The sequence below is a fragment of the Podarcis bocagei genome, assembly GCF_964188305.1.
Source record: "Podarcis bocagei genome assembly, chromosome: 12".
NCBI lineage: Eukaryota > Metazoa > Chordata > Lepidosauria > Squamata > Lacertidae > Podarcis > Podarcis bocagei.
This window is the reverse complement of record NC_138137.1, coordinates 30,783,555-30,799,769: the sequence shown is the minus strand read 5'-3', so window position 1 is coordinate 30,799,769 and position 16,215 is coordinate 30,783,555. Positions and strand designations below refer to the sequence as shown.

General features: G+C 43.3%; 1 protein-coding gene across 5 annotated transcripts in view; it reads right to left on the bottom strand.

The window, feature by feature from the left end:
• The window catches only part of THSD7A (thrombospondin type 1 domain containing 7A), a 268,112-nt gene that overhangs the window by 8,043 nt on the left and 243,854 nt on the right, over nucleotides 1–16,215 (bottom strand). For 4 of the 5 annotated variants that reach the window (XM_081164264.1, XM_081164267.1, XM_081164263.1 and 1 more), the window contains 5 exons: nucleotides 13,075–13,192; nucleotides 7,178–7,323; nucleotides 5,968–6,142; nucleotides 3,743–3,916; nucleotides 2,375–2,470 (listed from right to left, as the gene is read on the bottom strand). In XM_081164264.1, the coding sequence (XP_081020390.1) occupies nucleotides 2,375–2,470; nucleotides 3,743–3,916; nucleotides 5,968–6,142; nucleotides 7,178–7,323; nucleotides 13,075–13,192 (709 nt within the window). Of the gene's footprint in view, nucleotides 1–326; nucleotides 420–2,374; nucleotides 2,471–3,742; nucleotides 3,917–5,967; nucleotides 6,143–7,177; nucleotides 7,324–13,074; nucleotides 13,193–16,215 lie in introns of all 5 variants that reach the window. The other variant, XM_081164266.1, reaches the window with a different exon arrangement.

The following is a 16,215-nucleotide window of genomic DNA, read 5'->3' as shown; positions in this document are numbered from 1 at the left end:
AAAGAAGCACACACAGGCTTTCATCATTGTTTTGAGCCAGGATCCTTATCGTTCAGTAGTACCCAGTTTGCCCATTTCTTCCTCAAACAACTTCAGCAGTACAATGTAGCTGCCCACTCAATATAAGTTTGCTGCTGCATCCTGAAACAGCCATGCCCATGTACTGGTGAGAAACAATGATGAAGTCCTGACAATAACAGATGCAATTAGATGCAGTTAGGTAGCTGTATGTTAACCAAGGGATTAGCAGAGAACCAAATCAGTCTTGCTAGCTGGCAAGTGAAATGGAATAAATTCCGAATGTCCTGGCAATAAGATGCACATGCCTGTAAATGCCCTTAATGCAAAATGTCAGCCATCTGGGGGGCTGCAGGAGGAAAGAGCAGCTTCATCACCCGTTTCATTTTGAATTAACGTATCTGTAAAAATAATACTTGGATATAAGAAGGCCACTCGAAACCATTATGCTGTGATAGAAGTAGAACATGTGAGAAACACTGCTCTATAAGCAAATACAAATGTCAATGCAGCTGAACCGAGTGAGCTTCAAGATAGCACATAGACATTCTGGCACTGCTACAGAGAAGCATTACAGCATCAGTGCAATGTTTTTAGGCCTAGCCCTCTTACTTTCAGAAGACTGCACATAATGTCTGTTTAAAAAAAAAGCAGTGTAGAATGGCTATCCATGAGGTAATCCTAGCCTTGGAATGAGGAAATAAAGTTTATGTGAATAGTGCTGTAATCCCCACCCCCACTGCTTTCAATAGAAAATCCTACTGTTTACAGCTGAATTGGGGAAAACATCGCTTGGGTTTTCTGCAGATCGTTCCAATTCAGCAGTGATCAGCACGTTTTCCAGGGGAAAGCAGAGGGGCAAAAAATAAACCTATTTAACCCATGACTAGAAATCACAGGATAAACAAAAGTGTGGATGGGCCCTGAGTCTAGATATATACAGGCACACCCCTTATCCTAGATATATTTCTCCTCATTTTCTAAAAACCAGAGCCTTATGCAGATGTTAGAATCATTGGTGTTGAGGCAAGTAGTCTTTCTAGTGGTGGCCCCTTGAAAAATGAGACTTCTCCTGTCACAAGTGTGCTCTTTTGGCAGCCTCTTTTGTTGGGTGGGGTGGGAGCTGCAAAAACATTTTATGTTCAGGTAGATCTCTGAGATGCAGCTGGTGAGTTGCTATTTCAAATGCTATTTCTTAGTTTGTGCCGATTGCTATGATTATATGCTTTTATATAAAAAAAGTTTTACATAGTAATTATAGGGTTATATCCAATGGCAACTTTCTCTTAGCAGAAAGCACTTCCACTCTCACAAGGTGGGATATCTGGTTTTTGCCAGTTTCCACTGCTCACTTACTTCCCTGAAAAGTTGCTCCTAAGAGTTGCTATGTTACATGGGTAGAAGTGCTTTTCTCCAAGGCAAACTTGACAGTGGGTACAATCCATCATTTTTATTGCTGGAAACTGCTTTGAGGATAGCAGCTGAGAAGCCCATTCTAAACCTTTGAAGACGCAACCCAGCCAAAATGTGATCCCACCGACTTGAATGGGAAGCAGTTTTAGGTGTGCTAATCTCTTTGAAATCAACAAAACATAGAAGTGCTTTAGACTTGGCCTAAGAATTTTGACCTAACAAATATATAGAAGTGGTAGAAATCTGTTCCATGGATGTGCTCTACCGCTCCCAATCCATATTACATCCAAAGCTAAAGGAGCTAGTTTGCTATGGTTTGGCTTACACCGTAACTAGCTATTCTCAGGAACCCAATGCAAAGCTAATAATCACAAGCTTTCATAAGTGCTCATTAACATTTTGTAAGAAACTTCAATGAGCTCTGAAGCACATATATCAGTGGAACTTTAATACCTGTAGTCTGATCGTAACAATCCTTTAATGACTCTTAAGTAACCTCTTGCAGCCTATCATGTCAATAATCCCTGGATTAATGTTGTGTAAGAATTCGCTAATTTCATAAGCAATCATAAACACTAATCACATGGTGTCTACCACTGACATTATTATTACTCACAGAAGCAACCCAAAGCAACTGACAACACAATATAAACACTAAAAACCAATTACAACAAATCAACGCCCCCCCAAGCCCCCACATAAATACAAATAAAAGTCAGGTGTTGCAGAACCCGTCCCATTAAAAGAGGCCTCAAGTACTTTAGACCCTTCAAATTAAGGGCCAAAATTCCAGGTTAAAAGGAAGGTTTTTGCCTGATGTCAAGCAAGCCCTGCTGGGGGTCCCAACAGAGCACCCCAATCTAGATCATAGCAAAGAGATATTTCTACTTTTTCTAGAAAAGGTTCAGTGTGTTCAAGATTGTGAAAGGGGAAGAACGCTTACCTGTAACATTCAATCCATCTGACCTTTGGCACCATACTGTTCGAGAAGATCCCTTCCATGGGCTGGCCATCCATTTGTATTCATAACACTGACCATCTGAATTGGAAACAGTAGCACAGTCAGAAATCCTCCATTTGGCTTGAGAGAAACATAGGGAACTGCTTTTTACAGAGTTGGTTCATCTAGCTCAGCATTATCCTCACCAGCAGTGAGGAATCCTTGGCCTAGTTTAGCACCTACAATTGGCCCAGGAGGCCATTTCTAGAGAATTCCACCAACCTGGAATCATGTGACATGATTTGACATAACCTGTCAGGCAAGCATAGGTAGAACACTGGAGAAGTCTGTTTCCCCCCATAGCCTTTGCTAGCAAATCCCACCTTTTTCTCCCTTCTCGGTCAAGTGAAGGGGATAGGAGAAAAACAGGCACATTTTGCAAGCAAAGGCATCTCACAGCACTTGGCGAAAGGATGGAGTGGAGGCCACTTCAAAGAGTGCTTTGCAAGTCCCCCCATGTTTCTTGTTCAAACTTCCAACGCTGGGTTTAAAGAAAGACTTGCAAAGCCATGGGGAGGGTTTTGACTGGTGGACAGCCTGTCAAATTTGGCTGGTGAGGCTGATCCTGATAAAAAGGTTCACCACCCCTGCTCTAAACCTAAGGAATCTCCCAAATCTGCTCCCTATGATTGTTAGCCTGAGCTGGAGACCTTCTGCATGCAGTGCATGCTCTACAGCTGAACGTTGCTCCCTACCTCTCCATCTCAGGGCAGCAGAGTCAAAATCTCTATCCTCTGTTCTTGTTTCTGTAGAAGCACATTGGTTCCCTGTTCTATTTTTTTCCTGCTCAATGGTGAGTTAACAGAGCACATATACAGTGGTACCTCAGGTTACATACACTTCAGGTTACAGACTCCGCTAACCCAGAAATAGTGCTTCAGGTTAAGAACTTTGCTTCAGGATGAGAACAGAAATCGTGCTCCAGCGGCGCAGCGGCAGCAGGAGGCCCCATTAGCTAACGTGGTGCTTCAGGTTAAGAACAGATTCAGGTTAAGAATGGACCTCCAGAACGAATTAAGTACTTAACCCAAGGTACCACTGTACAGTCGTATCTCGGATTGAAGTTGCTTCAGGTTAAGCCTTTTTGGGTTGCGCTCTGTGGTGACCCGGAAGTAATGGAGCGCATTACTTCCAGGTGTCGCTGTTCACGCATGCGCGGAAGCGGTGAATCGCGACCCGTGCACACGCATGGACACAGGTTGCGTTCACTTCAGGATGTGAACGGGGCTCCGGAACGGATCCCATTTGCATCCAGAGGTACCACTGTACTTTAAAACTGTCACTCACTTGCCTATAGAGTTTAACACTCACCATTACACTGTCTTGTTTCCAAAACTTGCTCTGGGCAAAGGTGTTGATTATCTAGGTCCTGAATGATCACTGCTCGAGATCGAACTTGTATTCCCCCAAAGCCAAGATCTTCGCCATTTACACAGGTCAACTGACAGAGGCTCCATTCTGCCCACTCCTTTAAGTAACAGTCACCTGTCCAATAATGCAAAAAGTATTAATGAAGAAGTTAATTAACAAGAGGGATTTGCAACATTATGCCACAACCTTAGTCTTAAAGATTTGTATAGGATTATTTGGTTGCAAATAATGGATCTCCTGCCCCAGCATAGTTTTTAATAAACCTCACCCAAGCCCCAAAGTGATGGCACAAAAAGACTTGGTTGTTTGAACTGATAATCTGCTCATTGGTATATCTGGTATTTCGGTATTCACGATCCGAAAGCAGCAAAGAATATATATCACACTCAAAGCTTTCTTACGGCTTCAGAGCCACACAAAACACAGCATGTTAAGTGAACGTGGGTTTTCTGGAAAGTCAGCTTTGCCAATCGTGCCCTGTGTATGGAGGCCATAAAGTGAAAAAGGCATCTAGGCTTGCAAATGAGTTTGGAGCTTTAATTATTTTAGCAAAAGGACTATTAAAAATTCATGTTGCCTTACATTATGTTGACAACAAATAAAATCAACTTCATGTTTAACAGGATGCCTTAATGAAGGGGATTTTATTTGCTAACATTAAGGACTCGCGTAAAGAAATGAATTATTGAATAAACGATGTATGTATAATAGGAGGGCATGTAGTGTTCTTTGGAAACATTAACTAGAGTGCATCATTAACCCATCCCCAGAGGGCAGTTAATCTTTTCTTGGGTGAATTGTGGGGCCATTCTAGCAAAGGTCACTTCCTCTACAAAATTATGAGTGAACTGCAACAACATCCCACTCCCCGCCCTCTATATTTTTAAAGATTATCTGTTAAAGAGCAATAAATTTGAGCTTGAAACATTGTAGCACTTGTTCAAATCTGCTGTTAGGATCCAGTACTGAGTTGACATTAGAGAGCAAGTTTTGTTAAAAACTTTATCTGAACCTACAGCCCTGCCCATAATCATTCTTTCAACTATTGTTATAAAAGCCCCAAGAAAGCATTTGATTCATAAGAGTGATCTTAGATTGGCTAATAGTGCCCATATGGCCAATGCAGGAAGCAACAGCTCCATTCTAATGGGATTCATTTGTCCTTAGTGATGTCAGCATGTAGCAAAATCTTAGTTTATTTTTATATGTATACAAACATTGTATGCCTCTTTCCAGCCCTAACAAGAGTGCCAAAGGCAGTTTACGTCATCATTATTATTATTATTGTCATCATTAAGGACAATAATGAACACAAAACCAGTTTAAACACTGTGGTGTCATGTGTGACCCCAGATTGGCCTAAATCGCTTGGGGAGGAATGAAACAGAGGGACAAATAGCAGCAGCCAAAGGGCGAAACAGCAGTTGTGAACAGTAATGAACAGCCATCAATGTGTAAGATTAAGGGCTTTTGAATGGGGGAATTACCTTCACCCAAATCAGCACCTGGTGGAAACTGAAGGACAACTAGAGAACAATTGGCTCAGAGCTATTAGTACAGGCTGTAATTGCTTCTGAACATTTACTTTTAAAAGGTGGGTGGGAAATCACATTAAATTGGAATAATTACAGGCTAAATCAATCTCAGGTGTTCAAGGCCCTGTGCTAGCATCAGGACCAAAAGCAAAGCTTGCTCCTTCTCTCCTTTGGCTCCAAGTTGAAAGCAGGAGGAACTAGGGGAAGGGAGTTCACCCTTGAGCCTAACCCACAGCAGGTCTGAGAGCTCACATCAGCCTGCTGCTCTCTAACACTGTTTGCTGACACTTGGAGCATGAGTACTGCATCCATGTGCAACCTTTGGGCCCTGCTGAGTTTGGGGCTTCTTAAATGCAGGTTTTTCCTGCATACCTTTGGGTTCCCTCTCTTATAAGGATCCAATCCTGCCTACTCCCTTTTGTCTGGGTTTCCAGTGCAACCACACAAGGGGCTACATAATTTGCTGGTAAGAAAATATTAGTGTTACAACGATAGATCACATTCTTATGAAACTGAGTGGGCAGAAGACTCCTCTGACTTGCTGTAGCATACAGCAGTGCAATGTGGGAAAGAACATAACCTTCTAAGGTTCAACAGAGACTCATTATTCATGCAAACACAGCTGGTCACCTGGGCAAGGTAGGGTACAGGTTTCCTCAAGCACCATTTTCTTATTGCCATCAACAACCGGCTCAATTTCCCCACAAAATTCTTCATCCACTATTTTCCCAGCATCATCGCTGGATCCATCATAGACCACACAGGAAATGTTTCTGACTCTTGTCCCTTCTCCACACTGAGCATTCTGGAAGAAGAGAACCATAAAAAGGATTAAGTTGCAGGGGGAGAAAGCCAATGCTTCTACTTCCTCACTAGAGAATTCCACAAATGTTCAATGGGACTTCTCAGCTGGCAGGCAGCCCATGTTTATCAATCCCATTTAGCTTGCCAAAGTTCACATGATTTGTGGTAGCCAAGGCTAGTGCTTCTGTCCTATCTTGTTTAGTTTCTGATCTCTTAGCATTCTGGCATCTCCTTAAGCCTAGCACAAAAGAGATCTGAGAGAAATCAAGCTGTGCATATTTTCTAATTTTATGGATGACAACAGGCATACTTTCATAGTGAACAGGCAAACAAAAGTCTTATCCTAATGTACTTACTGAATGTAAAATAACAGAAAGTCATTTTACTCAATCAACATTCAGTGGGTATGTTAAGTTTACTTTTGAGTGTGGAATTTCCATCTGGAATCATGTAGGCTTTCTGATTAAGCAAAACCCCAGATCTTTTAGATCTGTTGCCTTGAACCATGCTACCACAAATATTCAGAAAGAGGTTGCACCATGCCAGAATGTGCTTGTGACTGTAGCTTTTTGTAAACTGCTTTGTGTGTTTTTCTTACACTCTAGTAGTATATACATTTCAAGAAATGAATAGAATAAAAATAAGTTTGTGCTCCTGCATTAAACTTTCCTTACACAAAGAAAACCAGCATGTCAGAGGTAAGACTCAGGTAGAATCTTTCCTTCTGACACAACAGCTGTGTAATGATGGGCAGATAGTAACTTTGCTTATTCAAACATGGATTCTGAAATGTTATAGTCCTCATGAGACGTTCCTTGCTAAACACTGGAAACTGAGTCACAAGAGTGAGACAGGATGGTTTCCATTTCACTTAAAAAGTCTGAGCTAGTGCTCACCTCACCTTTTGATACCTCATTAGAATGAAGTTTAGAGGTACTTAATAAACAATATAATAAGCCATTTGTGTGTGTGTGTGTGTGTGTGTGTGTGTATCTGAGGATGAGATACAGGGAAAGGCTTCAAACTTTTGTTTTACCTCAACTTTGCATTCAGCCCACTGACTATACTGCCACCGATAACAGGGCTTTACGGGACATGGTTTGAACTGCTCCATTAGCGAAGGACAAGGTCTCCCATCACCTTGGAAAGGTTGAATAATAGTTCTCCTGCGTATCATCCTTCCTTCAAAACACAGAGAGAGGAAGAGAAGCGAGAATGTAACAATGGCATTAGTCTTATGCATCAAGGAGTCTCAGCCTCTGGCTTTCATTATTCAGGATCAGGATTAATTTACTTAATCCAGACCTTGGTCTGAAAGCAATAAGGAACAGGTTGTGAATGTGTGTATAGTTTCAGCTCCCACCATGACTGACCATTGGCCTGAGGCTGATGGGAAATGGAGGTCAACAACACATGGAAGACCTCTTGACATCAACAGAGATTAAGGAATGAGTGAAAGGAGATCTTGTGCCAAATCAATCTCCTGGGTGAATGAGAGAAATGCCAATTCTTAGCCAGAGGCCATTATAGGTTCTTCATGTTGTTAGGCCATTCTGGGGTATCCAAAGGGACAATTTGAGTTGTGGTCTAAGATTTTGAGGGGTGGGGAGGGGCCTGTCAGTATTTTGCTTACTATGCAGCTCTGTGCTACGCTATGTATAGTGATGGTCATGAATAACAATAATAATCAGAAGAAAAAGAAGAAAATGATGAAGAAGTTGGGTCCAGAGATCTGTCCACAGCGTAGGCCAAAGTTGGCTTTGCCTTCCTATCCTCACCCCAACAACCCTAGAAGCCACCCATAAAATGTTCCATATAAATTGGGGTAGCCGGTGACACAAGGGGCTAAGCAGAAAGGAGGAAGGCACAGAAAAATGCATGGAATCATTTTCTATGTATGGGGTTGTCATGGCCCACTTCATTCAGAAGGGTCTTCCAACCCTTGGAGGTGCCTTTTCTAGGAGCTTGCAGGACTGCTAGGGCAGTGTTTCCCAACCTTTTTTGGGCAAAGGCACACTTGTTTCATGGAAAAAATCTCGAGGCACACCACCATGCCAGATGGGGAAAGGTCACTTTTTACTTATGTAAAAAAAAAATAAAAAAATAGTAACAGCATAGAAGGTAGAGAAGGTAGGACTCGAACCAGTGGATTCACGTTACAATAAAGATTTTGACTAAACATGGGAAAGAACTTTCTGCTGGTAAGGGCTGTTCAACAGGGGAATGGTCTCCCTCGGGAGGTTTTTCCCTTCTTGGAGGTTTTTAAGCAGAGGTGGGATGTCTGTCTGCCATGGATGCTATGGCTGAGATTCCTGCACTGCAGGGGTTGTACAGTACTGGATAGCCCTGGGGATCCCTTCCAACTCTACGATTCTATTAGGATCCCTTTTATAAAAGAGAGAACTTTAATGGCACGGCCATTATTTATTTCGGCTTCTCCCAACGGGGCCACGAAGGATCAGAAAAGCTGAAGAAGAGACCCTTCCTCAGAGGAGGCGGGAGACCACCGGACCCGCCGAGGAGGGGAATCCGGCCGCCTTTCCCTCCAGAGCTTCGCCTTTTGCCCCGGCCAAGTTGCGCCGAGGGCGCCTTGCGGGCTCTGCGTGGCTTCAGGCGGAGCCTAGGAGCCACTTCCCAGCCTGGAGGGCAGGCTGTGCGCGGACCCCGCCACTCTCGGGGCCCGATCCAGACCCGGCTGCCTTCCACGGCCAGCAGAGGTAGGCCGCCGGCTTCTAACCCGGCGGAACTGGGGCGTCCCGGGCGCAGCGCCGCGCTCCCCGCTCCTCCCGCCCCGCCCCCTTCTCCCGGGTGCCCCCTCCCTCCTTTGTTCTCCGGAGCCCCGCCTCCCCCTCTGCCCCAGCTCGCCTATTGGCTCACGCAGCCGCCACTCAGGTGGGGGCCCGCTTTGGCCCCGCTCCCCGGCCGCCGAGAGAGAGTGGGAGCGTGCGGGGCTGGGCTGGGCGGCCGGGCGTCTCCTTCCCTGCGCTGCTTCGGCCGCGTCTGCAGCCGCCGCGGGACCAGGCGGGAGGCCAGTCATGCCCAGACACTGCCAGCCGCTCGGAAGGAGCCATCGCTCCGCCGGGCAGCGCCTGCCTGTGCGCCCCTCGCTCCCTGCGCCGAGGATGGCGGGGGTGCCGGGCGCAAGGCAGCGCCGGGGCTGCTGGGCAAGCGGCAGATGCTGATGCAGTTTGGGGAATTCCTGTCACAGGGAGCAAGGCAGAAGCGGATGACGGGGCACGTTCCCCGGGGGAGCGGGGCCGGAGGATTAGCCCGACTCGCCCGCCTCCCTCCCACGGCACACTAGGCAACGTCCGGCGGCACACTAGTGTGCCGCGGAACACCGGTTGGGAAACACTGTGCTAGGGTGAAGATGGGACAGAAAATCAGCTGCTGCATGAGGGTGGATCTCATGATGATAATTAATATGCGTATTAAATAGGAAGTAATTGTCATTGACCTCAGAAGAATTGTAAAAACTTATTTAGCATTGGGTTGTGAATTGCATGTATTGAATTGTCTAGCAGAAAAACTTGTTCTGGTACTATTATAATTATAGGAATTGCACCTCGTCCCAGTTTTCTCAGAACTGGTTTTGAGGAAGTGGTGTCATGCCCAAAGAAAACAGCAAATAAGTTCACTTGCTATGAGCTAAATCAAGTCCCATTTCATGATTGGATCTGATCCCTCTAGGGATTTTATTATGTACACTCTTTTGTTAAGTTGTTTGCAGTTCTTATTCTAATAAATAAAGTAAATAAATTTGGGGTAAGTATTAAGGGCTTAAAGAGTTTGCAACCTGTGCCTGATGATGACAAACTTTGTTTACAACCACAGACACACAGAATGTTTTAAGGGGGAATCAGTGGCATCTTCCTTCCAAAGTCAAAAGTTCCAAACCTAGGAGCATTTAATAAAGGTGATTCATTCACATTATCTTTCTTTGGTTTAGATATTTGTTTAGTTTATAAATTCTTTGATACTCCCCCCCAATAAACATAGATGTCTACTAGTCTCACAAGAGAAAAAATACTTAGAAAGCAGAGGGAGGTTTGTTTATCCTCTTTGTCTTCCCAGACATTATTATGAACCGAGAATTTTCAAAGAAGACAGGATATTTCAACAAGACTTAAAAGAAAATTAAAGCAGTGTGGATTTAGCAGCCATTAATCTTCAGGCCAGCTAAGGCAGAGACGCTACTCAGGCATGCTGGAGGACCCAGGCTCTATTTCCAAGGACTTACATTCCTTCGTCGTTTTTGTGATCCTCTGGGTTGATTCTGTTCCTTTCTTCCTAAGGTATTACATTTCATTACGGAGACAGATGTCACTACAGCACTAGCACAAGGACGAGTGTGCAAGAGTGTGTGTGACTTGTAGTAGCACTAAAAGGTTCATTGACCAGTGATACCAATAAAGCCTTATTTGAGCATCTTGTTTCATCTGAACCAAAATGCACTGTGGTATTTGACACTAGAAGTAGACACCATACTAGGACTTCCATTCACGCCGTACTTTCTAGGTACAGGTCTGCACTTTAAAGCTCCATGTCTGAACAGGGTTTTTTGGGGGTGGGGTTTGCTTTGTTGTTTTGTTGTTGTGGTGGTGGTGTTGTCCCCTGGAAAACCTAAATTTTACCTCTGAAATGAAGCAAAGCAGCAGTCTGTGGAAAACCCGGTTGCCATTTGCTCCAATTCAGCAGTGAAACATGGGTTTCCCCAGGGAAAGCGTTGGGACAAACAAGCAAGCAAGCAAGCAAACCACTCGAGCACAAAGCCCAGGCCTATGCCTAGAAACGCAACACAAAAGGAAGCTTGGATGAGCCCTTAGTTAAAAGGCATAATAGTGTTATAAAAAGAGAACGATTAGAATCATTATTTTAAAATAATAATAATACCTGTTGCCTCTTGTGCAGCTGTAAGACTACTTGGGTTACATTCCGTCCCCAGAGGAATGAAATTTTATACAAGCTTCCCTTGAGAATCCACTGAGTGGCAGCAGAGCTATATTAGAAGCTAGCTATAATCCTCTGCCTCCTGCTGAGATGCTGAATAAGTCAAATGCCTCTAGCCATGAATGCAGTTAGTGCACGCAGTGTTGTGGTGTGATGCCCTTCCCAACACGGTAGCACAAAAGAAATGACTACAGTGGTACCTCGGATTACGCTTCAGGTTACAGACTCCGCTAACCCAGAAATAGTACCTCGGGTTAAGGACTTTGCTTCAGGATAAGAACAAAAATCGCACGGCAGCAGCAGGAGGCCCCATTAGCTAAAGTGGTGCTTCAGGTTAAGAACAGTTTCAGGTTAAGAACAGACCTCCGGAACGAATTAAGTACGTAACCAGAGGTACCACTGTATCTTGTGCATGTGGTGAGGGATGAAAATGTCATATATGTGACCCCAAATATATATTGATGAACAATGGATAGCTTAGTCGGTAGAGCACGAGACACTTAATCTTGGCCATGGGTCAAGCCCCATGTTGGGCAAAAGATTCCTCCATTGCAGGGTGGTTGGACTGGATGACCCTCGTGGGCCCAACTCCACAATGCTATGATTCTGTGATTTAGACTATCATACCTTGACTTGGAAAGCAAAGATATGAACAAGCCTCATTCCCCTACAAGGAGTGACTTCACACGAGTTGAGCGACAAGCCAGGAAAATGCAGTCAACTATAGTTTCCTGTTATGCCTAGATTTGGAGACTATGGTTAATGGCTTCCAGGCAAGCCAGAACATTAAGCCAAATTTAAACCATGGCTTAACATCCTGGCTTGCAAGGAAGCCATTAACCATCATTTCCCAGTTTGGAGATAATACAGTGGTACCTTGGTTTACAACCATAATCAGCTCCGGAGGTCCAGTTGTAAACCAAAACAGGTTGTAACCTAAGGCATGCTTTCGCCAATGGGGCCTCCCCCAAAAATGGGTTGTAATAATAAAAAAATGGGTTGTAATCCAAAAAAAGGGACACACACTTCCAGGTTTGACGCGGTTGTAATCCAAAATAGTTGTAATCCAAAGCGGTTGCAAACCAAGGTCCACTGTAGTTTGCTGCAGATTCCTGCTTGTTTCCCCTGCTTTCATGAAGCGAGAAACAGAACAAAAGTATGCCACGCAACAGGCTTGTTCAAATTAGGATGGACAAGATATGATTGTCCACATGTGGCCAATGTCTACCATGTTGTGGTTGCCACTGGCTGTATGCTTTCATCGTTGCAGAGTTTCGATCATTTTGAACTAGTTTCAGATCCTGGTTAATGTAACCCTGGTTACTGTTAACCATGATTAAGGATGGTGCCAACCAACAGCTTAAGTGGGGAGGAGGAATTTGCTCTAGGGAGGAAAATAGCTACATGGAAAGAGTACAGGCAGGCTCTTGGTTTGTTAAACCAGGTTCTACAGGAAACTCTGTAACATTTGAATCACCTACTAAGGTTTCTTGCCTTACACATATTTGTAATTGTTCAGCACAATTTAATTCTAAGCGCAAACAGAACTTTGTGTTTATGTCAATACATTCCTTGATTTTCTGGAATCTACAACCTGAAAAGAGATGCATTTATAACAATCTATTGATGCTAACTGAATTTGTAGGAAAGCAGCCTAACACCTTTGGGTGCTTCTCAGGGCCTAAAATTGTTTTATGTTTACTCTGATCTGCCAGTCACAAATATAGTCCCCTGCAATGGTTTCATGCAGAGTTTTGCCATCTCTCATTTCCATTATCTAAGTCAGAAATGGATTTTGACAATCCTGATCCTCTTAGCGCAAGCGTGGCATAAGGGAAGCTTGCAGGCAGGCAAAGCAAACCTCCCTAACCCTACAAATCTCTTTATCCAAGCAATTTCCCCTTCTGTTTCTCAGTGGCTGGTATGAGCTGGAGGCTCATGTTTTAAGACGTTTAAGCATCAAAGAGAATCTCCCAAACTTACCGGCTAGGCCACAAGCCTGAGAGCACTCAGACCACGGAGGCCAGTCTGACAGCTGGCAGTTCACAGGGCATTCTACCACACAAGATGTATTCATGTGCCAGGTCTTTTCCAAGCCAAGCTAATAAAAAATAAAAAAGAATGATTCTACTATCAATAAGTCAACATGCAAGATGTTCATGCCACTGGATAACAGCTGAATTGAAGGTGACCACTCCTTTGAATAGAAGTTAATAATTATGAAGACAAAAGAGAGAGAAATCAACTGCATAAATGTATGAGTCAGTAAATGCTTGTTCAGAATTGCAGCAATTCATATAAGAACTTAAACATGTTCCAAATCATTGAATAAGATATAGACAGACAAGTGGGTTCTCAGGGGGTCTTTTCCACTGGGCCCCTGATCTCCTGCCCTTTCCCTCCTTTTTTGACTAGTACATGATGGCTTCCCCTCTCCTGGGCCTACATATTCAACTATACATAGAAGAAACTAGTACACACAGGTTTTGTGCAAATTTGTGTCACTGAGCTGCGTCTGAAAGTCTCTTAAGGACCTAGAAACGTCCCTGCAAACAACACCTTAAACATAATTTTGTTACTGTCTCAATATCCAGAATTGAGGATCAGTGAAGGAACATCATTTTAAGTGGTATAATGTCTGAAATTTAGCACAGCTGTTAGAAGCTATCAGCTACATTGTGCAGCTATAATATAGGCATTTAACATCCATCTACCCATCAGTATAAGACTGCGCCTGCACATTCTGAGCTGAACAGTTGCAGCATCATTAACAACCACAAATGAGGCTGGAGACCTCTCTTCTGTTCTGCAAATGGCATCACTTGTTATTTCGCTTCTGAAATCTCTAAATAGGAAAGCTACAACAGTAGCTTCAAACTCTATACACACAGACAGCTCTACACACTGCAATTGCCCTAAGAAATATTTGTGCTATGCTAGTGTTTCCACAGCCAACCCGTATTGTGTGGACATTACGTGTAAATGTGCAGAAATGCTTTTCCATCACCAACATACATGATTCTGGGAAACCTGACTGAGCCAGATTTTCAGACGAATGTGCTAATGATAAACAAATTCTCAAACCTTACTCAGCTTAAACCCTGAACTTGCAGAAAGCCAGCATTCATTCCTAGCACTTGGCTATTAAGAGACATAGCCCCCTAGACAGCAATAGAACAAAGTATAAGAAAGACAGAGAATAAACTGATGTGCATTCCCAAGTCTAAAATCAAGGCCCAGTTCTTACAGCCAGCAGTTGTTTTTTCTCAATTGTGGGCGAGAGCTCACATGACTGAATGTTACTCCTTCCTCCCAAAGCCCGCATGTTGAAAACCAGGTGCCAGGTTGCAGGCTGTCTTCACAAGCAATGCTAAAATATGGGTTAGTGCTATGAGCTCTGTGAGCTTCAGGACTGCACACTCCCCTCCTCCTCTCTCTTCCGGAGTGTCCATGAAGGGATCAGAAGTTCCCACTTCTGTTTCTGATCGGCCTCGGTTTAGTGTTATGTTCAAACCCTAATCTTAACTATGATTTACTAAAGAAAAAATAAAAAAAATCCTTCCAGTAGCACCTTAAAGACCAACTAAGTCAGTTCTTGGTATGAGCTTTCGTGTGCATGCACACTTCTTCAGATACACTGAATACATCTGATACACTGATACATCTGAAGAAGTGTGCATGCACACGAAAGCTCATACCAAGAACTAACTTAGTTGGTCTTTAAGGTGCTACTGGAAGGATTTTTTTTTATTTTGACTATGGCAGACCAACACGGCTACCTATCTGTTACTAAAGAAAGTCATCTTCATAAACCATGGTTTAATGCAAACACTTTAGTAAACCAGTTAAAACTAACCATAGTAGGTTTGGATGCAACAATATGCTGTGGTTAGTAAAAAAAAAACAACAACCAAAAAACCAAAACAGAAGCAAAGATTTCTGAATTCCTAGGGTGAACTAGAGGAGGAGGGCAAAGCACATAAGTCCAACTGTCACACAACCTCACCCTTTAACACTAGACACAGATGCCTGAAATCCTCATTTTTATGTACACAGATTTGTTTGTTTGTATGGAGGACAATAATGTGTATTAGGTGATTTTGGTATACTAATTAACACCTGCAAACCATTGTCTCCATTTAAGCCCAAATGTATAGAAGCGAACTTCTTGTTAAGCTCCTATGCAGCAGGTTCATGCTAGTCTCCAGTATGGCAATCTCCAAGTCAACAGAAGAATGCCTTGGTAGACTGAAATGTTCTCTCACTGATTTCTGAATGTTTTCAGTGTTAGTGCAATAATTCACAGGACGCAGTTCTCTACCTAAGGGAGATTGCCAAAAAAAGTCACTTCATAATGTGAAAGATGATAGTCTACCCTAAGATCTGTGTAAATGTCTGGGATTTAACAAGATATCTCTGCCTAAACTCAGCAGGAATTGCATCTCAGGTGGCTTACTTTTTTATAAAGCGAAGCTTACCTGCTGATAGCCTGTTTGTAAGAAAGGCACAGAATGGCAGAGAGAAAGCTTAGTTTAAACTCCTCTGATTTGTTAATGTAGGTAAATGAGCAACAATAAGCTTCTGGGTATTTGAACAGCATGGAGTCTGTCCTGAATTTAAATAATTTGAATTTCAAAAACCTCAAGGAACTGCCAAGGAAAGTTTTGTGATGTGTTAATTTTGGAACCCAGCAGAGATCTACTAGTGTTCCGGCTGTTCTTTGAGATTTTGTGATAAGCAACAATACACACTGAAAATATGCTGGGGGGGGGGGGCGGGCGGCAGGAATTAATTAAACCTGGCAGCAATAAGGATGTTGGAGTAGCTTACTTAGCAGATTGGTGGAGACTTTCTGAGATAATCAAGGATGCATTAAGACAATGGCAGTTTATACACAAGAGTATATATTGCAGTGAACATGGGTACCTAGGCAGGATCTAGGTTTTTTTAATCCTAAAAAAATCTAGAGGGGGTAGTAGTCAGGTTTTACTCAGAGTAGACCCATTGAGATTAATGTACCTGATCGTTCTCTTGAGATTTTATCAAGCAGATATATCAACTACGGTACATTTTATTTGACGTTTGTTCTGCTACAGGGATAGGGCACCTCTGGCCCACAGTCCA